Below are 25,926 nucleotides of genomic sequence, written 5' to 3'. Positions count from 1 at the left end.
TCATAGGCTAAAAATGGGGTACACTGGACATTGATCTCTTGGCATCCAGGTTCAACAAGAAGTTAGACAGCTTTGTGTCAAGAACAAGGGATCCACTCGCATATGGGAAAGATGCGTTTGTGACCCCGTGGGATCAGTTTTCACTGATTTATGCATTCCCATCAGTTCCTCTGCTACCGCGGCTTCTTTGCAGGATCAAGGAAGAAGGTAAGCCGGTAATTCTAGTAGCCCCAGCATGGCCCAGAAGATCCTGGTATGCAGAGATCATAAAGATGGCAGTAGGGGATTCGTGGACTCTTCCATCTCGTCCAGACCTGCTTTCGTGAGGGCCGGTATGCCATCCTGCCTTACAGTCGCTAAATTTAATGGTTTGGCTGTTGAAGCCCACATTCTAAAGAGTCATGGGCTTTCAGGTTCATTGGTATCTACCCTGATTAATGCAAGGCTTCTAGGACCATTTATTATACAGTCTGGAGGTCCTATGAAACCAAATGCTGGCATCCTTGGAAGTATATCATAGGTAGAATTCTTGCCTTCCTACAGTTGGGGGTAGAAATTAAGCTGGCCTTGAAGACAATCAAGGGTCAGGTCTCGGCCTTGTCTATGTTTTTTCAAAGGCCGTTTACTTCGCATTCTATGATCCAGGCCTTTTATACAAGGGGTAACAGGGATAACTCCGCCAGTTAGGGAACCCTTGTGCCCATGGGATTTAAATTTAGTTCTGTTGATTTTATAAGGACAGCCTTTTGAGCCGATGTACAATATTCCTTTTCTTCTTTTGAAAAGGAAATTGATGTTCTTAGTTGCGGTAACCTCCACTAGAAGGGTATCAGAATTGGCTGCTTTTTCTTGTAACGAGCCATACTGTCAGAAATCATGAATCAGACCGAGAAACAAATACAGTTGAATCACACTTGTTTTTTAATAAAAGATAAATAGAGTAAGTGTAGTAAAAGCATAGCCAGAGTTCAGTAACCAGATCGGGTAATCAGCCAGGCCAGAAGTCAGGGATCCAAGTGGAACAGCAAGCAGGCAAAGGAGCCAGAAGGGATGTATGCAAAGCCAGTCTTTAAACAGGTATGCAGGAGATGGTTTCTTGTGATGTGACCAAGGCGAAGGCAGAGATCAAGTGAGCTGGACAGCTTTAAGTATGCAGGTCAGACAAGCAGGATCAGGAACAGCTGGGTAACTGTGGAGAGAGATGAAAGCTAGCAATTGGCCGACAGCTGAGCGGCCAGCTCAGAGAAGGAAGAGCTGAGCCAGCCCTGACACATACCTAATTATTCATAAGGACAAGGTGGTGTTGCGTCCTCATCCAACCTTTCTGCCTAAGGTAGTGTCAGGTTTTCATCTGAATTAGGTTGTCTTCCTGCCCTCCCTCCTTTTTTTTCAGAACCTCATTCTGCGGCAGAGAAATTGTTACATTCTCTCAATGTAGTGAGAGCAGTCAAGGCCTATCTGAAAGCAACAACTCAAATACGGAAAACTGATGTTTTGCTTGCGCTGCCAGATGGTCCCAGGAAGGGGCAGGCAGTGTCAAATTGAAGTAGTTCAAAATGGATTTGTCAGGCTATTATTCAGGCTTATGGTTTGAAAAGAAAGGTTCCGCCTTTCAAGTTAAAACGCACTCTACCAGGCAGTCAGTGCTTCATGGGCAGTGCATCACAAAGCCTCTATGATTTAGATTTGCAAGGCATCAGTGCATCAGTGCATACATTCCCAAAATTCTATCAGGTAGATGTAAGATGGCAAGAGGATGCCACCTTTGTGCGCAATGTGCTGCAGGCAGCAGTATAGGTCCTCACATCTGATGGCGGCCTGCTTTGATTTGTGTCTCCCTCCCCTCAGAAGGCATTGCTTTAGGACATCCCACATAGTTATTACTATGGCTGCTCTGTGTCCCGTGATGTACGATAAAGAAAATAGGATTTTTATAACAGCTTACCTGTAAAATCCTTTTCTTGGAGTACATCACAGCCATAGTAATAACTATGTGGGTTATACACCACCTATAGGTGAATGGACACTGGTGCACTCAAAAGTCAGGAAGTCCCCCTCTATATCACCCCTCCGGGAGTGCCTCAGTTTTTGTATCAAAGTGATATTATAATATATATATATATATATATATATATATATATATATATATATATATATATATATAAACAACAACAGGTATATTTTAAAACGGCCTATCATATACCTCTCTGCGCCAAACTAGGACCTTCACACACCTCCCAAAATTATATATATATACTCACGTATATGAGCCCTCCTAAAAAGTGAACGCACACACGTGAATAAAGGAGTATATATATATATATATATATATATATATACACATATACACATATACACTTCCTTTTAAGCGGATACCTGCATATGTAATAAATGCTAGAACCACACTATACTTGATAGTAACTGCTGAGTATATTAAAACCCAGCAGTGCGGACAATAGTAGCAGCCATTAAAAATTTTTATAATAAAAATATATAAAAAAGTTATACGAACAATTCATCAATAAATATGAGAATATCAGTATAAAAACAGCGCTTATTTTTATAACAAAAAGTCCTTTGTAGAAGTCGTAATATACGAAAAAATCATTAGACAGTTCCAAATGTGCAGATAAAGTGCCTATAGTGATCTAATCAGCGTTGTAAGGTGATCAAAGTGCTGCCAAACTTTCTTCCACCATAAACCGGGAGTGCTTCACCACATGCGATGCATACCCCCCTCGGGGGTTAAACTAACCAGACACTGCTGATAAGGTAAGCCTTAAGGAGTAGTCACTTCATTGGATATAGTAATATTCATATACCGTATATACTCGAGTATAGGCCGACCCGAATATAAGCCGAGGCCCCCAATTTACCCCCAAAAAACTGGAAAACTTATTGACTCGTGTATAAGCCGAGGGTGAGACATGGCTGTCCATCCCTGTGTGTCCGTCCATCCCTGTGTGTGTGTCCGTCCATCCATCCCTGTGTGTGTGTCCATCCATCCATCCATCCATCCATCCCTGTGTGTCCGTCCATCCATCCCTGTGTGTGTATCCATCCATCCCTGTGTGTGTGTGTGTGTGTGTGTGTGTGTGTGTGTATTCATCCATCCATCCATCCCTGTGTGTGTGTGTGTGTATCCATCCATCCATCCATCCATCCCTGTGTGTGTGTGTGTGTGTGTGTGTGTGTGTGTGTATTCATCCATCCATCCATCCCTGTGTGTGTATCCATCCATCCATCCATCCATGTGTGTGTGTGTGTGTGTGTGTGTGTGTGTGTGTGTGTGTGTGTGTGTGTGTGTGTGTGTGTCCGTGCAGCCTTGTGTGTTTGTCCAGCCTACCTGTGTCCCAAGCCTCCGTCCCGAGCCGCCGTCGTCCCGAGCCTCCTCTGTCCCGTGCCTCCTCTGTCCCGTGCCTTCCGGTGTCCCGTGCCTCCTCCGTCCCGTGCCTCCTCCGTCCCGTGTCGTGCCGATGGATCGCCGCTCTTCTCGGCGGCCATTCTACGATTCAAAAGCTGCGCCTCCGTCCTCCGCCTGTGATAGGCGGAACACTCAATTTCCCAGCAGCCTGTGTTCCGCCTATCACGGACATCCTCTCATACTCGTCCGTAGTATGAGAATGAACGGATGTCCGTGATAGGCGGAACACTGACTGCTGGGAAATTCAGTGTTCCGCCTATCACAGGCGGAGGCGGAGAAGGAGGCGCGGCTTTTGAATTTTAATGTCCGCCGTCTGTCTGCTCGATACGCTGATCGAGCAGTCAGACAGCGGTGACTCGAGTATAAGCCGAGGGGGCACTTTCAGCCTCAAAAAAGAGGCTGAAAATCTCGGCTTATACTCGAGTATATACAGTATATTCCCCTTTAGCGTTGCAATCACAAGTAGTCCTCCAAGTATATCATAAAAATGAAACAGAATATGTACATAGCATAATACTGTTTTATTTTTAAAAGGTTTGACACATATCAACAAAGTCACCCACTTCAATATATGCGTACATTAACAAAGAGTAACATCAGCGTTAAAATCGTGTACTTCACCGAATTTTCGATCCCAGAACCATTCACCAGTGTTCCCCTGTATACACTGGGTATCACTTCCTGGTCCATGGTTAGCGGTGACCGCTAACCATGGACCAGGAAGTGATACCCAGTGTATACAGGGGAACACTGGTGAATGGTTCTGGGATCGAAAATTCGGTGAAGTACACGATTTTAACGCTGATGTTACTCTTTGTTAATGTACGCATATATTGAAGTGGGTGACTTTGTTGATATGTGTCAAACCTTTTAAAAATAAAACAGTATTATGCTATGTACACATTCTGTTTCATTTTTATGATATACTTGGAGGACTACTTGTGATTGCAACGCTAAAGGGGGATATATATGAATATTACTATATCCAATGAAGTGACTACTCCTTAAGGCTTACCTTATCAGCAGTGTCTGGTTAGTTTAACCCCCGAGGGGGGTATGCATCGCATGTGGTGAAGCACTCCCGGTTTATGGTGGAAGAAAGTTTGGCAGCACTTTGATCACCTTACAACGCTGATTAGATCACTATAGGCACTTTATCTGCACATTTGGAACTGTCTAATGATTTTTTCGTATATTACGACTTCTACAAAGGACTTTTTGTTATAAAAATAAGCGCTGTTTTTATACTGATATTCTCATATTTATTGATGAATTGTTCGTATAACTTTTTTATATATATATATATATATATATATATATATATATATATATTAATATCACTTTGCTACAAAAAGAGGGTGTTATTTTACTTCCACCGGCAATGCTGACTCAAGATTTTAAAGGTGACCATCCATAATTAGCCAATGATGTCACCTATTATCCATGTCTGGTTTGTGTACAAACAGCCAGTCAGGGACCTGAAATTTTGCTGTGGTCTTGCCAGCACCACTAAATAACAACAGACTTCTACTGTAGTTCAGGCGGGGAACTAGCCATATATGTCCAGTTTGTCTATTTACTGAACTGTGAATGGCCAAGGTTTGGGTTGGACCTGAACCCAAAGCTCATTCCCATTCATGGACAAGCTCACAGCATCCCATCAGTCAAGGGCAGTAGACATCACCCAGCCCCCTGAATGATAACAGAATGGAGCGGATGGATATAATATTTGGTACTGAGGGACAAGTGCCGTGGGTAGAGTGCAAGCAGCAGATAAGAACAGAGTAGAGTTGGGTGTGTGGAGGGGGGGTGGGGGGTATTGTCCAGAAGGAAAAGAAAGGGTTTTAACGCAAGGATTGATCATTCTTGTTCTGGCCCTCCAGGGAAAAACAAGATTATGATGAGAAGATTATCAAACCAGATCCAAGATGGTGTAACTACAGCACTAACTTACTAGCTCATATTGATTTTTAGCAGCAGAGTCTTGAATATTACAGTAAATCTTCTGCTGTAATGCATCCTTTAACAGATGTGTTTCTTCAATGATTACAGCTTTCAATGAGGGTAGATAGGAAAAATATTAAAACTTACCCGAAAGGCTCTTGCAGCAAGTTTAAGTGTGTGTGTTTGTGTGTGTGTGTGTGTGTGTGTGTATATGTGTGTATATATATACCCCCAACACGTCCATGAGCTGTGGCCTACAGACTCCCAGACTCCAGGGAACAGCAATGTCGCACACAGGTATTGCTGTCTATATTAATATTGACTTATTGTCATCAGACAATTATAATTACTTCAAGCCTGTTCTGGAAAATGCAATTGCATCACCTATTGTCACACAAGTGGGTAGTCTCCAGGTGCACTGCTCTGCACCCCGGCCCACCCTTTTTTTTAAGCCAATTAGAGCCTGCATGTAGATTAGGTGGCCGGACGCATGGATAGGGCCGCCACTGGTTGTGTGTATGGGAATCACACCTGTTCTCATTCTTGCAACCACCCGCAGCCAAAGAGTGCTGCTATTTAAAGACACGCAGGGCTTCCATTCATTCTTAATGAAACCCCCAAGCATCTAAAAATGCAGCACATTTGGGTGTGGAGGGAAAAAAAAACAAATATGGTCCACAGGATTGGAAATTAAACCCACTATGCTCATGAGGATTCCCAGTGAAACCAACCTCAGTACTTGTTTTATAAAAAGGGCAAAGATCTAGGTTTCTATATCAAAAGGGACCACAGAACCAGAAACCACCCACTAACCACTTCAGCCCCAGAAGGATTTGCCCCCTTAAAGTGGTTGTAAACCCTTACAACACACGCTTTACTACAGGCAAGCCTATAATAAGCAGGGTCTGGGGTTCCTCTTGTTTAAAGGGGGCTTCCAGATTCCGATAAGCCCCCCCCCCCACCCGCAGACCCCCACAGCCACAGAGCAAGGGTTGTGGGGAGGAGGCCCTTGTCCCCATCACTATGTTATAGATAGATGTTTGTTGCACAGTGAACCCAACTTAACATATTTTTCCAAGGGGTTGTCCCCATCTGAATGTGTGAGCATTTTGAGGAAGTTGGTTATATAGGTCTCACTTTGATGAGCAGGCTAAAAAATCTCCACATTTCTATTTTGAGCTGAGGATGATTCTCTCCCTCTTCCCTTTTGGGATCCTATTCTCAGTAAGTATTATACAGCTCTAGTTGACACTTAGCCTAGCTCCAACCCTTCTCCCCAATGTAGCTCAACAACTCTGTGCTTATTATTATTTATCTATCTATCTATCTATCTATCTATCTATCTATCTATCTATCTATCTATCTATCTATCTATCTATCTATCGTCTGAAGACATTAGCTATTGGGTTGCTCCCTGATGACACTTGCCATGACATTTCCTTGAGGGCTCTTTTCTTTATGTAAGTGGTCCTCTATGCATGTGTATCTCCATATACTTGGATGGCTTATTAAAGTGGATATGTTGCACTCGCATCTAATTAAATGCAAATTTTGAACAGGATCTCTGTCTATAGTCAAGGAACTAAGTTCCTGAGGAAGCGCAGATATGAAACGCATCGACCTCTTGACATAAAAGTAACAAAGAATAATTGTCTAATCATTCAATTGATCAAATTAATCAGAGCCAAACAAGAGGTACCCCCCATAGCCCATAATATTTATATATATATGCTTGACGTTTCATAAGCTACATTTCTCAAACCACTTGCCAGACTTCCATCCCTATTGTCTGAAGCTGCAAATGGATTGGCAGATGCACACAGAGATTCATATGGAGTGGTGGAAGAGGTGGAAAGTGAAGTGCAAGGAGGAGGATTGCAGGCCTTTTGCTGCCATCCAGTATCATTCATGTACTACTTCCATTGAACTTTGTGGTAAAACGGTCTCGTGTCTCCTCATGGATGTGGTACCAAACTGACTAGTAGGTAGAGGTTTCACACCAAGTGTTCTCTGAAGATAAAAATATATATATATATATATATATATATAAAAAAGTACCACAGTGCTAAACCCTACAGAGAAAACTTAGGGATTCCAGGGGCCTTCACTCATGTAGCACTGCCATCTGGTAGAATAGTGTGGCTGCTCCCTCCACTCCCAAGTGACCATAATGAACAATAATATAAATCATACGTCTATGTTATGTTATTTATTGTATGTTATATCAGAATACCTTGTTCGAAGAGGTTGGGCCCCTATACAGTAGTTATGATAATTATAACTTTACACTATATATATATATATGAGCTGGATTGACAGGCTGATTGCGTTCCATTCCCCCCACACTCAGCCATCGTGGACCAGAATCCGGCAGTGTCTGCAGGAAAGAGGACTCATGGCAGACATCCGCATTGATGTCATGGGTGTTGTTTGTAATATCACCTTGGAAGGCTGAAGAACCATCGTTTGATTTATAGTGTGGACCTTTTAATTTCTAATCTCTGGATTTTGGTCAATATATGGTTATACCGATATTTGGAAATTAGATGCACCTATTTAACTTTGTTTATATATTTACTCAGTTCAATATTGTTTTAATTCACTTTTTTTGGCGTAGTCCTTTACTATACATTTCATATACACTATATGGATTAACCATTCATGTTTTTTGTAGCAATCTGCAGTGCAGCTTTTCTTTTAATTTACATTATTATTGTGTGTATCTCACATGAAGTTGCAGCTAATTCTTTATTCACTCTAAATTTCACCTATTAGAGGGATACACTAGACAGCGCTGTATTGCCCCTTTTCCATCCGCATTGATGTTAAAGACAGTCTATTCCAGACCAGAAGAGTAAAATGTTATCAATATGTCAATGCCAAGAGATCACCTGTTTCAAAAGATTGGAAATATCATCACAGCCCCCCCCCCCCCCCCCCCGGTACAGGTTAGCATACGATGGGGCACATTTAGTCCCCATTGCAACTCCCTGCACCAAACATGAAAACAATATGTGCTAAAATGAATTTCAGTACAGTAATGAATTGTATTGTATTAATAGGCTGGTCAGGTACCAGAGAGGAATTAGATATGTTCATCAACATCATTGGTGATAATGAATACAATCTGAAATTTATTATGACCTGTAATTTATCTAAAATTAGTTTTTTAGATGTGGAAATCTTTTTGAATCAGAATGGATCCCTTGGTTCATCCCTTTACAAAAAACTCTCTACGTGTAACACCATATTGCATGCAAGTACTTCCCACCCAGTACCCCTTCTAAAAAGTATACCGTACAGTCAGTATCTCTGTATTCTGAAAAACTGTAATAACGAGGAAGATTTTATTAAAGCAGTGTACAAATTACTAAAAAGTGTAGGGCTAAAAAGAAAATATTGTGCATACATATGTGAAAACTGTATCTCATCCACATATATAGCCACGTAGACTCAAACTGTATCTCATCCACATATATAGCCACGTAGACTCACGTGATTCCTATAACTTATATTACATTAATTGACAACAAAAAGTGTTATACCACAATGTGCTTATATGTATCCAAATATACACATAGATGTAAATAATGAACATAAAAAAAGAAAATCGTGAATAAAGAGTCCCTTTTAAAAAAAAGAGAAATTCAAGTCCCACGTGTGCGATTGAATATCAGATGAGCCATCCAATCCTAGAAGTATGGCATGCGAACACCCATGTGCCAATACCACCACCTTAGCAGATGCAGGCTTACCAGATATTTCTGACCCAAAAAGATATATATTCCAAGGGTCATACACGCTTTTATGGTAACTGTAGGAAAATCAACCTCACAGGTGCTGGAATACCGAGATCAACAGAGAAGTTTCTTCCAAACACAAATAATTAAAACAGGTTCTCTCCAATCGCATAAAAGGCCCAACTCCAAATGGTGAACATATAGTATGGAAAGATAAGGCCATATAGCGTAATTCCGTTTAAGCCCTTGTACACACGGTTGGAAATTCCGACAACCAAACTTGTCGGATTTTGTCCGACGGATTTTGTCCGAAACTGTTGCATACACACAGTCGGACAAAGTTGTCAGAAAATCCGATCGTACTTAGCGTGATGACGTTATTTCGTTAGGACGGGACTACGTTCAGGCTAGTAGCCAATAGCTTTGGTCTAGGAATTTGATCTGAGCATGCGTGGCACTTTGTCCAATCGGAATTCTCTACACATGATCGGACAAAGTCCGATCGGATCATGTTGTCGGAAAATTTTATAGCCCAGCTGGAAAACTTGGTCCGTCGGAATACTCCGACGGGAACAGTCCGATGGAGCCCACACACTGTCGGATTATCCGACAATACGGTCCTATCGGACATAAATTTATTTAAAAAAGTAACAAACTCACATTTATGTCGTTTATCAAGCGCTTTCAGTAAAAAATGGCGGCAGTGGAGGAAGATTTTATTAAAGCAGCCCATGAACTGTACTCTAGATTACGTGATAGATGGTACAGTCATACTTGACTTAAAAAAAAAACATACAATAAAACTAAGAAAAAAGAGAAAACTTCACTCATCTATCCTATAAAGTTAAAAAATGTTTCACAATCAGTATGAATAATTACCGTCTATTCTCAACAACATAGACAGATTAGAGGTATCTTAACAACATTTTGGCCTCCATTATCAGCTGTTTAGGAGCGTTTCTGCTGAAAAACGCTCCAGGAAACTCTACAAAAACTTTTTTTCTGCTCCTAGATGCTGAAGCTCAAAAAAGGCTAATATCCTAAAGTAGTGTGCATGGACACATAGGATAACACTATTTAGCTTCTAGGAACAGAAAAAAAAAAATGCTAACAGCTACTAGGAGCTTAAAAAAATGCTAGTGTACATGGAGCATAACTCTGATATAAGCTTAAACTCTGAAAAAAGATGAAATGCAACAGCTAAAAAACACAAAATAAATGCTAAAAGAAACGCTACTGCAAAAACGCTGCAAAACTTATTCTACAGCTAATACTACTGGTGTAGTTATAACGTCCAGTGTGCATGAGGGTCTTCTTCCAGTATGGCCCAGGAAGGTCAAAAGGTTGGATACCCCTGCTTTAAATGATAATGGACAAAAAAATTAGAGTTGTCCCACCAAGCGTACGCACATATGCTGCCTCAAGCTTTAAGGGGAGACCCGAGACATGATCCGACACTTCCGCCATCACAGGGGATGTTTACATTCCTTGTGACTGCATTAAAAGTGGTCACATTATTTTTTTTTTTTAAGTGACAATGTAAAAAAAGAAAAATAAATAAAATAAATAGGAAAATAAATTTTTCAAGCGCCCCCGTCCCCGCAAGCTTGTGCAGCAAAGAAAATGCACACATAAGTCGTGCCCGCATATGTAAACAGTGTTTAAATCACACATGTGAGGTATCGCCGTGATCGTCAGAGCAATAATTCTAGTACTAGACCTCCTCTGTAACTCTAACCTGGTAATCATTATTTTTTTAAAAGGCACCGCCTATGGAGATTTTTAGGTACTGTAGTTTATCACCATTGCACGAGTGTGTGCAATTTCAAAGCATGACATATTTGATATCTCTTTACTCTGCGTAACATCATCCTTCATATTATACAACAAAATTGGGTTAAAGGGGTTGTAAAGGTAAATGTTTTTTCACCTTAATGCATTCTATGCATTAAGGTGAAAAAACATCTGACAGTGCCTGCCCCCCCCCAGCCCCCCCGCTTTACTTTACTTTACCTCACCCCTCGAAAGTCCCGTGCTCGTCCCCCGACGTCCTTTCCACCGTTCTGCCTGGCTGATGATTGGCTGGAGTGGATGGATGGAAAGCAGCACAGCCATTGGCTTGTGCTGCTGTCAATCACATCCCCTGACGCGGAGCGCCAGGGGGGGCGGGGCCGTGTGATACAGCGAGCGGCTATAGCCGCCGGCTGTATCACAGGAGCGCGCCCGCAGATGCTTCTCACCATGCGAGGGAGCTCGCATGAACATGAGAAGCCGAGACAGCCGCCGAGGGACCCCAGAAGAGCAGGTTCGGGGCCACTCTGTGCAAAACGAGCTGCACAGTGGAGGTAAGTATGACATGTTTGTTATTTAAAAAAAAAAAAAAAATTCACTTTACAATCCCTTTAACTTTACTGTTTTTTTTTTTTTTTTTTTGTGGAAAGGGTCTTTTTTTCCCTAAAAAAATTGCATTTGAAATACTGCGCAAATACAGCGTGACATAAAATATTGCATCAAACCCCATTTTATTCTCTATATTCTCTGCTAAAAAAAATCTAATATTTGGGGGTTCTAAGTAATTTTCTAGCAAAAAATACATATTTTAACTTGCAAGCAACAAATGTCAAAAATAGGCTTAGTCATGAAAGGATTAATATGTTTATTTAAAGGTTGAACCATAGATGACAATTGAACCATGGATGACAAATGGTCAGGAAAGCTCAAACAAGATACAACCTCTTACAATATTTTGAAAGGAATACAATACATTCCAATACTCTACAATGTCAAACAATCTCCACTTAAGAGAACATATGCTCGTCATCCAAAGATAACATCCTAAAGTAATCCCACATCGGTGAGGTTGTTTTGGCTGTCAGAAAAGAAAATCAGAAATTTACAAATTAATAACCAAGTCCATTGCAGGCATGTTATAGATAAGGGAAAAAACACAGTAAATCAAATTGAAAAAGTAATTGTTTTCTTCACCATCAACTGAAGCAGACTGCAAGTGACCCCGATGTTTTTCCCTACATGGGCAAAGCACGGGTTCACTGTATTCAGGCTTAATTTAGACACTGTTGACGCCAAATTGGGATAACCCCTATTTTATATTAGTTACATGATCTCATTAACATAGCATAACATAAAAAAAATATATAAAGATTGCTGGTTACCTTTTTATTTGCTTAACCTATAGTAATATGGCTGGGCGGGAGCTCCCTGGTTCTGTGAAGACTTCATATGACATCCTTCCAGCTCGATCTGGACACAGTGGATGACATATCGATGTACTTGACTGGCCCCATATCATGTGATTGCTGTGACCAATCGTAGTGTACAAAATTAATGGCTTTCAATCATAGCCATTCATTGTGTATCATTGTGATATCTGATTGGTCACAGACAGGGCCAAGCACAGTGCACTGTGCCATGTGATAGCTGTGGCCAATCATAGCTCTACCAGTAGTGCATAATGGCTTTGAATGGATGCCATTAATAAAAATGATTGTTTCTAACAGTGGTCATTACTGTTATAAGCAATAATACTGTTAAAAAAAATCCTGATAAGCTCCCCAGTGTAGTACAATGTGACTATGGTAACACTGCACTGCTCTGGTCATACAGCATAGAATGCATTAAGATAAAAAATCTTCTGCCTTTACAACTCCTTTAGTAAATACCTTGGGGTGTCTACTTTCTAAAAAGTGCTCATTTGGGGGTATTTGTACTGTCCTGGCATGTTAGGGCCTCAAGAAATGGGATCGGCCATCAGCACATCAGGGTTGATCAATTTTCAGATATATACCATCGTTTTTGGACTCTATAACTTTCCTACAGACTAAATATACACTGATTTGGGTTATTTTTACCAAAGAAATGTCACAGAATACAGTTTTCTTACAATTTATGAAGAAAGATTATTTATTTGCAAAACCGAAACAGAAAAATTTTAGTTTTTTTTCCTAAATTTTCAGTATTTTTTTTTTTTACATATTTAAATAAAAAAAAACAGTGGTGATTACATACCACAGAAAAGAAAGTGCTATCTATTAGACATGTGCTGTTTGTTTATTTCTGAATTGTAATTCAGACAAATATATATCTGAATTACAATAGTACCAAATTTAAACAAATCCAAAATGAGGAAAAAAAATAAATATCTGACAAGATTAGAATTTTAACTGTTTTCAGATTGTTTTTGAATATTTTTTTTATTCCAAATACAGTAGTTTTCGTATTTGAATTTGAAAAGTTTTCTAATTCGAATAGTTTTCAATTTCGAATTTAAAATGTTTTTTTAATTTCCAAAGAGAATAAAATAAATAGAATAGAAAATAAAGGAATAGAATAGAAAACAAAATAAACTAGAAAACATTATAGCAGAAAATAAAAGAATATAATATAATAGAGTAAAACAGAACAAAATGGAATAGAAAATAAAACATCAGAATAGACTAGAATATAATAGCAACAAATAGAATAACATAGAAACCATCTTCTGAAATTCGAATTTCAAATAGAATAAATTTGAATACATAAGAAAATAGAATAGAAAAAAATAGAATAGAAAGAAACAAGAAAAAATAGACTATAAAAGAATATAAAAAAAATAAATAGAATAGAACCTTTTCCCAAAAGCCAAACATAATCAATTTGAATAGAATAGAAAGGAATAGATTAGAATAGAATATAAAATAACAGAATAGAATATAACCATCTTCTGAAATTCTAATTTTTAAATAGAATAAATTTGAATTTGAATAGAAAAATAATAGAATAGAAAAGAATAATAAAGAATATAATTGAAAATAAAATAACAGAATAGAAAATAAAATAATAGAAAAGAAAAGAATAGACTAGAATAGAACAAACAAATAAAAAAAAAAACAATAGAATTAGAACTAAAAAAAGAAGTGTGTACAGTAAATATGAGCTGAAATAAATTCATACCAAGTAACATACAATGATGACACACAATAAAAATACCTGATCTACAGGTGCGTTCGCAATCTTCCTTGGTAAGAAAATTGTTTCCATTTGCTTGACAACCACCATAGATGAATTCCTTGCAAGTTCTTGTCTTCTGATCATAGTAATAGCGCGGCATGTACGCCTCACATGGACCAGCTTTTGGAGATGCGGAACACCTTACAGCTGAGAAAAAAAATAAAATAAACGTCTCAATTTCAAAAAGTATTGAAAAAAGATATGACATGATAACACCATGGCTATTGTAACTTTATAGAACAAGTTTCTGCTGGGCTGGATATACAACTAATGAATAACGAATGAATCAATATTGAGAAACATACAAGGACAAACAGAAATAGAAAACATACCTGGTTTGCACATAAGCTCACATTTCTCCATAGTAGCAAAATTGTTTTCATTTCCTTCACAACCGCCCCAGATCAAAGACCTGCAAATGCCCATCTTCTTATCATAGTAATAGCGCTCTATGTGCGCTTTACATGGACCGGGGTCTTTAGGCTGGTCACAGACTTCAGCTGGAAAGTAACCTAAATATCAAATAGCAATGGAAGAGAAAATTGGTGATAAAGACGACTGTTGGAACCTTACTGAAAAGTTTTATGGAGGATGGAAGACTCTTGTCTCGCAGACTTCTTTGGTAAGAAATTCGAATTTTTACTTGACAACCCTCATAACTAAATATCTGGCAATACCCGTCTCCTTATCATAGTAATATCATTCTACATACGCCTTACATGGACTGATGTTTGGACGCAAGTCACAGGCAATGGAAAAAGAGATAAAGAGTGGAATCCATGAGTCTGTCCTGTGATATGAACTCCATTTTATATGCAAATGAATGTTCACCACTGATAATGCTCTCTTGTTCCAGGTAACATCTGGGAACAGAAGCCGGTCAAAGAAAGACTTGGCCTGTCTCTCTCTCTGAGCTTCCAACACATAGACAGTAACAGAACCAGTGTTCATTTCACCGACTAAATTAACACTATTTTATTAGACTAAAATAGGACTAATGCCCCATACACACGGTCGGACATTCCGACCACAAAATCCATCAGATTTTTTCTGACGGATTTTGGCCGAAACTTGTCTTGCATACACACGGTCTCACACAGTTGTCGGAAAATCCAATCGTTTGGAACGAGGTGACGTATAAAACGTACGATGGGACTATGTAGAGGCCAGGAGCCAATAGCTTTTGTCTCCAAATTTTTTCTGAGCACACATGGCACTTTGTGCGTCAGAATTCTCTATACACGATCGGAAAAAGTCCAATCGGATTTTGTTGTTGGAAAATTTTAGATCCAGCTTTCAAACTTTTTCCATCGGAAATTCCGATGGAAAAAGTCCGATAGAGCCCACACACGATTGGATTTTCAGATAATCCGATTGGACTTTTTCTGTCGGAATTTATGTGGCATAAGACTAAAATGCAAATGACTAAAATATGACCATTTTAGTCAAAAGACTATGACTAAAACAAAATTGAAAATTGACATCAAAATGAACACTACTCTGCTGGCCATTTCTAAATCGGCAACACAAGTCCATCCAGAGCCTATAATAATGGCACATTAAAGTTTAACCACTTCAGCCCCGGAAAGTTTTACCCCCTTTCTGACCAGGCCATTTTTTTTGCAATATGGCACTGCGTTGCTTTAACTGACAATTGCGTGGCCGTGCGATGCTGTACCTAAATTAAATTGATGTTCTTTTTTTTTCAACAAATAGAGCATTCTTTTGGTGGTATTTGATCACCCCTGTGTTGTATTTTTTTTGCTCTATAAATAAAATAAAAAGACCGACAATTTTGAAAAAATAAACAATGTTTTTCTGCTAAAAAAACATATCCAATAAAAAAAATGTAAAGGATCAAATTTCTTCATAAATGTAGGCCCATATGTATTCTGTTACATGTTTGTAATTGGATAGATTTATGGAATTTTTATTTATTTTATTGTTTTTACTGGTAATCGCATGATCAGCAATTTTTAGCGGGACTGTCACATTGCGGCGGACAAATATGACACTATGGGGTTGATTTACAAAAGGCAAATCCACTCTGCACTACAATTGCACTGAAAGTGCACTTGGAAGTGCAGTCACTGTAGATCTGAGGAGAAGATCTGAAATGAGAGGAAGTTTTGCTGATTTTATCACCCAATCATGTGCAAGCTAAAAAAATGTATTTTTTTTTCCCCCTCAGATCTACAGTGACTGCACTTCCAAGTGCACTTATAGTGCAAAGTGGATTTTCCTTTCAGAAATAACCCCCTAAGTGACACTTTTTGGGGACCAGTGACACCAGTACGGTGATCAGAATTAAAAAAACGCACTGTCATCAAATAAATGACACTGGCAGGGATGGGGTTAAAATATGGGCGATCGAAGGGTTAACTGAGCTCCTAGGGAGTGATTCCTAACTGTGGGGGAAAGCTGTGACTGGAGGGGAACAGAGATCTGTGTTTCTGCTTAGCGCCATCTTTCTCCCTCACAGACCGCCGTTCTGCCTCTCCTGTGAACGATTGCCAGGTCCCAGCGACCACTGCGGCCACAGAACCCGACTGTCTCCCGCTGTGTCCAATCACAGCAGGTGTGGGGTTCCGGCGTCGTGCGCACGCGCCCCAGAGCCAAAGTGAGGACTCATGTACAGGTATGTGATTTTTCAGTTAAGGGCCCCTCCGCCTCAGTATATGTACATGGGGCGGTCCTTAAGTGGTTAAACATGTATTGCACTATTCCACTACCCCATAAGAATAAGTAAGGGGGTATCTACTAAGCTGCTGAAAGAGAAAATATTATGAAAAAGGCTTTTCTTATATTTTTTTCTTAATATTTAATGTTGGTAATATATTTGGGTAATATGTGCAATGGCATTACAGCCAACAGAGGTTACAGTTTTTTGTTTTGTTTTTTTGTATTTTAAAGTTGCCGCTGTATAAATGACGGCTGCTGGTTGGCAAGTGATTTAAGTTGCACTTAAGATTTTTGTTTGTTTATGAAACTTGGTTTTATTTATAAAGATGTTTATATATCATCATGGCTAAATCTGTGTCTGTAGTGCATGTTCAACCCTTAATACCATAAATAATAACATTTTATTAGATTTTTTTTTTACTCCAGGAGTATATAATTAGTTTGGAAATTGTAGAGAAATGTTTAAATAATGCATTACAATTTACCTAAACCCAATCAATTTTAGTTGTCTAAAATGTATGATATTTTAGTAGACTGAAATGTACTGGAGATTTTAGTCGACTAAAATGTGACTAAAACAATTCAGATGACCAAAATACGATTACAATTAAAATGGCATTTTAGTCAAAAGACTATGACTAAATCGAAAATTAACATCAAAATGAACACTACCGTGCTGGCCATTTCTAAATCTGCAACACAATTCCATCTAGAGCCTATAATAATAGCAAATTAAAGCTTAAACATGTATTGCACTATTCCACTACCACATACAGATAAGTAAGGGGGTATCTACTAAGCTGCTGAAAGAGAAAAAATTATGAAAAAGGCTTTTCTTATATTTTTTCTTTCATTTTTAATATTGGTAATATATTCCGGTAATATTTGCAATGGCATTACAGCCAATAGAGGTTAGGCCCCGTACACACGGGCGGATTGTCTGCCCAACTAAGCTCGTCAGACAATCCGACAGACAGTCCGTCCAAATTTTGAATGAACGGACTTGACCACACACGATGAACAGACAGTCCGCTGAAAACTTGCGCGATGATGTGTACAGCACGTACGACGGGACTAGAAAAACGACGTCCAATACACTGCAATGCAACCTTCGGCAGTGTAAATCCTCTGAGCATGCGCCATACTTAGTCCGTCCAACTTGCCTACACACGAGCGGACTGTCCGCTGAAACCAAGTTTGGACGGACAAAACCAAGTTTGGACGGACAAAATTATGGAAATTCCGAAAGACAAAGTCCGTCAGACTGTCCGCTGAAAAAGTCAGCTGAAGCCCACACAAGAGCGGATTGTCCGCTGAAACACGGTTCAGCGGACTAAGTTGGGCAGACAATCCGCCCGTGTGTACACGGCCTTACAGTTTTTTTTAATTTTTTTTTTATATTTTAAAGTTGCGCTTGTCAAAAAGCAAAGATTTTACTTAGTTTAAGAAATGTTGGTTTATTTATAAAGCAATTATATATCACAAGGGCTAAATCTGTGTCTGTACTCTGTAGTGCATGTTCAAACCTTAATACCAGAAATAATAACATTAAATTAGATTTTTACTGCAGGAATATATAATTAGTTTGGAAATTGTAGAGAAATGCTTAAATAATGCATTACAATTTACCTAAACCCATTTGATTTTTAGTTGACTAAAATATGACTAAAACAATTCAGATGACTAAAATATGACTAAAACTTAAAATGGCATTTTAGTCAAAAGACTAAAATATGACTAAACCTTAAAATGGCATTTTCGTCAAAAGACTATGCCTGAAATTAAATGGAAATCTGAAGTTGAAATTAACACTGAACTGAACAGCCCAGCTGAGATTAGTCAGCAGAGCTTCAGGGGGAAAAAATATGGTCCACAGGATTGGGAATCATTCCCAGTCTTTCCCAGTGAAACCAACCCCAGTACAAAAAAGTGGCAATCACCCCAATCTATAACTGACCTATGCAGCAAGGTGCCCATGGAAGGGCAAGGCACATCACAAACAAAAGATTTCACAGCACATTTACCAACCAGCCTGCAAAACAACCAAATCTGACCTGTCTATCAGTTTACATTAAAACCCCTCAGTTATTAATGTAAACTGTTAGGTTAATTTGGTTATTTTTCAGGCTGGTCGGTAAGTGTGCTGGGAAATCTTTTGTTTGCTTGTGATCAGCCCCAGTACATGTTTAGGAAAGAACAGGCAAAGATCCAAGTTTCTATACCAAAAGGGACTATAAAGCCACAAACTTCCTATCTTTTCTAGACATCATAGTCAATTTCACACACACACACACACACACATATATATATATATATATATATACAGTACAATGTCGGCAAGACTTACCTCCAGCTGTAGAGAATGAGATGAACTGAACCACCAACAGACTGGCAGCAACCACAGCAAGGGAACATATGGTTGTCATGTTGAAGTCTTGTCCACCCAAGGCAATGAAGAGTCAGTGTTACTCTACAGACTGATCCCAGATTCCCGGTGGATATTTATAGAGAGGAGAGACCACACCCACACCAAGACCGGCCAAGTCTATTGATCTGCCCCTGGAAGAGGTCTCAATACCTCTGATGGAGGGAGGTCATCTCCAATATTTATCTTCACTGTCAACATCAGAATTTGCATTGCAGAAATGTCAAAACTTAATACAAAACTACGAATAGAAAAAGGTAAAGCTTTATAAATCACTGACTTGGATATTAACCACTTAAGCCCTGGACCATTTTCCAGCTAAAGGACCAGGCCCCTTTTTGCGATTCGGCACTGCGTCGATTTAACTGACAATTGCGCGGTCATGCGACGTGGCTCCCAAACAAAATTGGTGTCTTTTTTTTCCCCACAAATAGAGCTTTCTTTTGGTGGTATTTGATCACCTCTGCGTTTTTTTATTTTTTGCGCTATGAACAAAAATAAAGCGTCAATTTTGAAAAAAATGAAATATTTTTTACTTTGTGCTATAATAAATATCCCCCAAAAATATATAAAAACATTTTTCTCAATTTAGGCCGATACATATTCTTCTACATATTTTTGATAAATAATGGTATTAATAACTTTTTTTTACTAGTAATGGCGGCGATCAGCAATTTTTATTGTGACTGCGACATTATGGCGGATATGTCGGACAATTTTGACACATTTTTGGGACCATTGGCATTAGTACAGCAATCAGTGCACTGATTACTGTAAAAATGTCACTGGCAGTGAAGGGGTTATCCACTAGGGGGTAGTGTAGGAGTTAAGTGTGAGTGTGTGTGTTTTATTTACTGTTGGGGGTGGCTTGGCATGTGATGTCACTGATCGTCTTTCCCTATAACAGGGAACAGATGATCAGTGCAGCCACACTAGGAAGCACGAGGAGAGGTTTGTTTACACTTACATCTCCTCGTTCTTCAGCTCTGTGACCTGGTCGCGGGACACTGGCGGGTCCCTCGGCCACGGTCGTGGAGCTCAGGACCGGGTCACGAGTGTGCCGGCGGCGGCGCATGCGCCCCACGGCTGGGCTCTTAAAGGGCAACGTACTTGTACGTGCCTGTGCCCAGCCGTGCCATTCTGCCAACATACATCGGCGTGAGGCGGTCCTTAAGTGGTTAAGAGCATTGGAGACCTGGGCATTTTCTTGGAGGAGGGGTGTGAACAGCAGTGGTCATCTATAAGGGGCACTGGGGCGTCGTCCCCCTAATCTCCATGTGGGGCGCCAGACTCATGAGTATTCTATGAGGCTTTTTTTAAGCACATGATTAGAGCCTGGGGCTCTAATTGGCTTCAAAAAGGTTGGGCTCTGCGCCCCGAATCCACCCACTTGTGACATTAGCGAATCAATATTCGCTATTCTCTTCTGGCTTCTCCTCCCGGCCAATCAGGACAGGAGGTGGATCTTAAGAACGTATTAGCGGGGAGGAGAATCCAGGGAAGCCACAACCTGGATGGGGTAAGTGCAGACCTGGCCAGGGGTTTGTTTGCTACCTCCCTCAAGAATAGGGCACCAGCCGCTGCTGGGTGTGAAACTGCTTGTCTGTCCTTAAATATGTATTGTATTTCCCTATTACAATCAGAATGTGCAAAGCTGGCCATAGACATGAGATCAGTATTTTAATGCCACCATTTCTTTTCATTGACATAAACACAAACATTTCAAGTGTGCAACCTTATAGAGAGATCATAAAGCTACCAGGGACTGACCAGCAACTCATGGGGCCCCCAGGCAATAGGAGATCATGGGTAGCGATGGACGAACTTCCGACGGGACGTTTCACGAATGCGAACCGCGAACGCGGCCAAAAGTTCGCGAACCGCAAACTTTGCGGCAGACCCCATTGTCTTTAATAGCAGGTGAACCTTAAAAACCTACAGAACATATTTTCAGCCACAAAATACTTACTAGCTGTGCACACATATTCCCACCACATGGACACTGACATAACAAAAGTATTAAGTGAATCTGAGATCGACAACGACAAGCATTCTTTTTTTATCGGTTTAAGGTCAGGGCAGGCTATGAAGGGGGTGCAGGAGATGATCAGTGCTACAGTCAGGGCAGCGCAGTCCTGTGCCAGTGTCCCAGTGTGCCAACCTGTGCTTGAGCCCCTCCCTCTGCCTAGCCCTTACCCCCACCTATACAGGGCTCCACTGCGGTGGTCCGGAGGTGCCAGTCCAATGCTAATCCTCAGCCATGGTGCTGGCACTGCCTGCTGATTGGCTTCTCCGCTGCTATCTCCCTCACTGTCTGAAACCAGCACTACGATAGAGACTGAGCACTGACACCAGCACCGAGATAGAGAGTACTGACACCAGCACCGTGATAGAGAGCACTGACACCAGCACCGTGATAGAGAGCACTGACACCAGCACCGTGATAGAGAGCACTGACACCAGCACCAAGATAGAGAGCACTGACACCAGCACCGTGATAGAGAGCACTGATACCAGCACCGAGATCTTGTGGGCACCCACGTGACATCACTAGACACGTCATCATCTACGTCACCTTCCCCACCGATATAATTAGAGATCTCGGAGTAGGCAGCAACACCGGGGACCAACCTCCTCCTTGAGCTGATCTGGGTACTGTCGTCAGACTGCTGAGTGGCGGTTGTTGCTACCTCCTCTTCCTGATCCAATGCCAAGAGTGGCTGCGCATCGGTAATGTCTTGTGATGGATCGGAAAATAATTCCTGTTACTCAAGCGGAGGGTATATGGTGGTGGTGATGTTGGTGGTAGTGTCTTTGGGGGTGTACACAGCAGAGAGTGAAGAAGAGGGTGCAGATCGAGAGGATGAGGAGGGTGCAGAAGAGTAAGGCTGAGTGAGCCACTCAACCAAGTCTGGTGCGTCCTTTGACGTAATCACACGCACCTTCTACAATTTGCCACTTTGGCTCAAGTCTGTTGCTCCTGCTCTACCCCTACCACCCCTGGGGAAGGGCCTGCCTCTTCCTCTGCCTGTCATTTTTTAAATGACCCTGTGACAAAAGTCTCTAGAGAAGTGCAGTGTGTATGTGGAAGAAGGTATATAACACCCCGCTTCAATCTGTCGTTTTTGGGGGCCACTGGTCTATGACACCAGTTATAATACTTTTTTTTAAATTGCGTTTGTCACTCTTTGTAGTATCGCTGCAGAACCGCTCAGCAGTCACAATGCTGCACAGTGGAAATGCACTATACTATGCTTTCTATATGTGCAAGTATTTTATACGTGTATTACACCCCTATATACTGCACACCAAATAGTACACCTATACCAGTCCTTAAAAGGACCTTTGTGGACCTAGTAGCTAGTGATTTGCAGACTGTCCCTCAGTCCCTACACTGACAAAAAACAGCTGCAGAATCGGTCAGCAGTGCACTCAGCAATCATCAGCACAGCAGTCAGCAGCAGTGCACCAGAACCCTATATACTGTACACCTATACCAGTCCTTAAAAGGACTTTTGTGGACCTAATAGCTAGTGATTTGTGTCACTACAGTCTGTCCCTGCGCCACACAGCAACCTCTCCCTACACTGACAAAAGACAGAATGTAAAATGGCCGCCAGATCAGGTCTATTTATAAGGTAGGGGGAATGTCCAATTGTCCATGTCCTGAAATGTCTCAATTGGCTGTCCTGTACCCCATGATGGATGTGTCATCATCGGTCAAAGTTCTTTCACAATGTAAACGTATATGCCCGCCGCACGAACAGCGCCAGAAGTCTGCCGGTTTGGAGAATCGCGAACACGCAAAATTCGCCGTGAACGGACCGCCAGGCGAACCGCAAGGCCCCACCGAAAATCCTCTGGGTTACTGGGTCTTGAGGATGGATCACTGGCCAGAGCTTGCACAGTATTCAATTGAGCTACTGGCCTGTCCTGCATCCAGCACTCTTTCGGAACGCACATTCAGTGCTGCTGGAGGCTTTGTAACCGATCATAGGGTGCGCCTGTCCACCGACTCGGTTGATCGACTGACCTTCATAAAAATTAATCAGTCTTGGATCACCAGCAGCTACCAATAACCTTATGCTGATGTAACCAAATAATTTTTTAAAAAATTTCAGATCCCTTCAAGACTGCCTATGCTGATGCTGAGTGACTATCTTCTTCCTCCTCAATGATCATGCTGATAGCTTCTAAGAACATTTTTGATTCTGGGTGCCCCAACCAGTGGCTAAGGCCCAATTTTTCAGCATGTAATTACAATTTTTGATGCAATACTTTGCAGCAGGGCTCATTCCTGCGCTCCAACTAGAGTATCTGTTAGGGGTTGCAGTGTTGTGCACCAGCACCAGTGCCTATGTAATGTAAAAACGTCTGTTTTTAAAACTTTTTTTTTGCATTGATACATGTCGCCTGGGACAGGACCTGGTCCCCAAACCCTTTTTAGGACAATAACTTGCATATTAGAAACCCTGGGAATCCATCTCTCCTTCGCTGAGGAGCTTACATTGGCTAACCGTAAAAAATCGGATCACGTTCAAGACCCTTTGCCTCACCCACAAATGCGTGCATAGAGAAGCTCCGCAATACCTAATGGAGAAAATAAATCATTACACCCCACCAAACCGCAGTCTTCGATCAGCCAACAAAAACCTCCTCCTCGTGCCCAAAGCCCGGTATAAATCCAAGGGGGATCGGAGATTCGCTGTCCAAGGGCCTCGGCTATGGAATGCGCTACCAATCAACATCCGCCTGGAAGAAAATCACCTGGCTTTTAGGAAAAAACTCAAGACCTTCCTCTTTTAGCAGATGATCAAAGCTCGCCACAGCGCCTAGAGGCGATTCAGTTCGCATTGTGCGCTATACAAGTATTTCATTCATTCATTCATTCATTCATTAGCCTTTAAAAGTAGCACTTTTGATTTCAAACGTTCGAGTCCCATAGACTTTAACGGGGTTCTAAAGTTCGGGCAAACTTTTGGTCCGTTCGCAGGTTCTGGTGCTAACCGAACCGGGGGTGTTCGGCTCATCCCTACTAATGACTATAAAACAAAACAAACCCTCTTTTCAGTTTAATATCCTATGATTACCGACATACATTTTCCTTCCAGAAGCAGCATGCTACATACAAACAATGTAAATTTCCTAAAACAAACAACTTTATTTTGTCTGTAGTTTAAATAACTTCTCAGCCTATTCATGGAGCTATCTAGCTGAGGTGACTCTTTCTCTTGAATACCTCATCGGGGAGGAGGCAGGTGGCCATGCTGTCTCCCTCCCAATCCCAATACAGAGTTTTCAAGGTAATTCTCACCCCTTTAAACTTAGTTTCTTTTGATAATTTTATATCAGGTCCTGAAGAATGTTTAAAATACATTGTACGGTGCATGGCGGCGTGTGGAACTTGACTGTGTACACAGAGCCCTAGGTCCTAAAAACCCAAACCTGGAACACCCCAGAGATGTCATTTGCAGAGTACACTTTTATGCAAATAAAGACACCATCATGCAAGCTGCACAAGCCCAAGACACCATTTACTTCAATGGCACCCCAGTGTCTCTTCTCCCAGACATCTCCAAGCTGACCCTGGACATGCGACGGGCCCTGAAACCCCTCACAGGAGCCCTCCGAGCAAAGCAAATAAAATATTGTTGGGGCTTCCCATTCAAACTTTCTGCATCCCATGAAGGGAAGTCAGCGACATTTCGCACAATTCCTCTGAACTTTTGAGCTGCCACAGATCCCCATACCAGACTGGCCACTTCATGCAGCCACCCCAGGATTCCAATTCACCACGGGCTCGCAAAAGCAATCCAAGAAGAAGAAACGCTCCAAATCAGAAGCCTCCAGACAGACGGATGAACCTCTGTTATATGCTCCCTGACTAACCACATTTCTCTTCACAGGCTTCAGACTAGTGAATACACCCCAGTTTACAGTTCTGTTGGGGCATTACTTTGCTAAAACTAACCTTTATCTTTCATATACAGGTTTTAACTTCTCTCCTAATGTCCTCATACTATTTGGGAGGTACTCCTGTTTGTAATTATTGTCCTCTACCCACCAAGGGCTTCCTCCTACCCCTTACCCCCTACCCCCCACCTCCCCACACAATACTGTTATATCTAGAAGTTGAATATATGACTCTGCACGCCGTCAAGTTTAAATGGTATCTTCATAGGACATTCCTTCCAGACACTCATTTACAACTTTTTAATAATTAATCAGCAATGCAGGGCCTTAAGCTCCTACACACATAGAAGAAAATGTAGAAAAGTCGCCCGGTGTGTGCGGGCCCCTCTGTGCATAGACCGCGACCCCCCCCCCCACTTAGGGTTTTCAGCACCCATAGCGGTCTTAGCTGATATGTTGACCAGAACGTTAATAGTAAGGCCTTTGAGGCCTTGGTTTTCTTTCTCTTTCTCTTTCAGCAACTCACCCCTTACTACTTTTCATCCCTACCATCTATCTTTTCCCCACTAGATGCTGCTCTATCCCTCCCTCCACCCTTCCCTCCACCTTTTTAGAGACAGCAAGCCTCACCAATGCTAACCAATGTACCCCCCTCAAACCACCTCTCACATGGCAGCACAAACCTCCCTGAAAGTCTCCAACATGATCCTAGGAGGACACCTTAACGCCACCTTGATACCACGTCTTGACTCCTCGACTGGTAAGTCATCAATCTCCCCGGCCTCCCTGAC

General features: G+C 41.2%; 1 protein-coding gene across 1 annotated transcript; it reads right to left on the bottom strand.

The window, feature by feature from the left end:
- Nucleotides 1–11,747: 11,747 nt before the first annotated feature.
- LOC143998199 (BPTI/Kunitz domain-containing protein-like) lies at nt 11,748–19,260 on the bottom strand. The gene is made up of 4 exons (XM_077493919.1): nt 19,145–19,260; nt 14,448–14,627; nt 14,095–14,262; nt 11,748–11,977 (listed from the first exon to the last, which is right to left on the bottom strand). Exons 1-4 carry the CDS (start codon nt 19,221–19,223, stop codon nt 11,907–11,909), a joined length of 498 nt encoding a protein of 165 aa, XP_077350045.1. The 5' UTR covers nt 19,224–19,260; the 3' UTR covers nt 11,748–11,906.
- Between the last annotated feature and the right edge of the window lie 6,666 nt (nt 19,261–25,926).

Source organism: Lithobates pipiens, unplaced genomic scaffold (genome assembly GCF_037356315.1).
Source record: "Lithobates pipiens isolate NorthernLeopardFrog02 unplaced genomic scaffold, aLitPip1_a1.2 Scaffold_19, whole genome shotgun sequence".
Lineage (NCBI taxonomy): Eukaryota > Metazoa > Chordata > Amphibia > Anura > Ranidae > Lithobates > Lithobates pipiens.
Note: the sequence above shows the minus strand (reverse complement) of the source record. Positions and strands in the feature narration are given on the sequence as shown.

What these genes read in the sequence shown, in the direction of transcription:
- LOC143998199 (XM_077493919.1), bottom strand. Translation starts at nt 19,223, where the DNA reads ATGACAACCATATGTTCCCTTGCTGTGGTTGCTGCCAGTCTGTTGGTG. An exon ending in CTCATTCTCTACAGCTGGAG is followed by an intron (nt 14,628 to 19,144) that starts GTAAGTCTTGCC and finishes TTTGATATTTAG; the next exon opens with GTTACTTTCCAGCTGAAGTC. An exon ending in CGAACGCACCTGTAGATCAG is followed by an intron (nt 11,978 to 14,094) that starts GTATTTTTATTG and finishes CTTTTCTGACAG; the next exon opens with CCAAAACAACCTCACCGATG.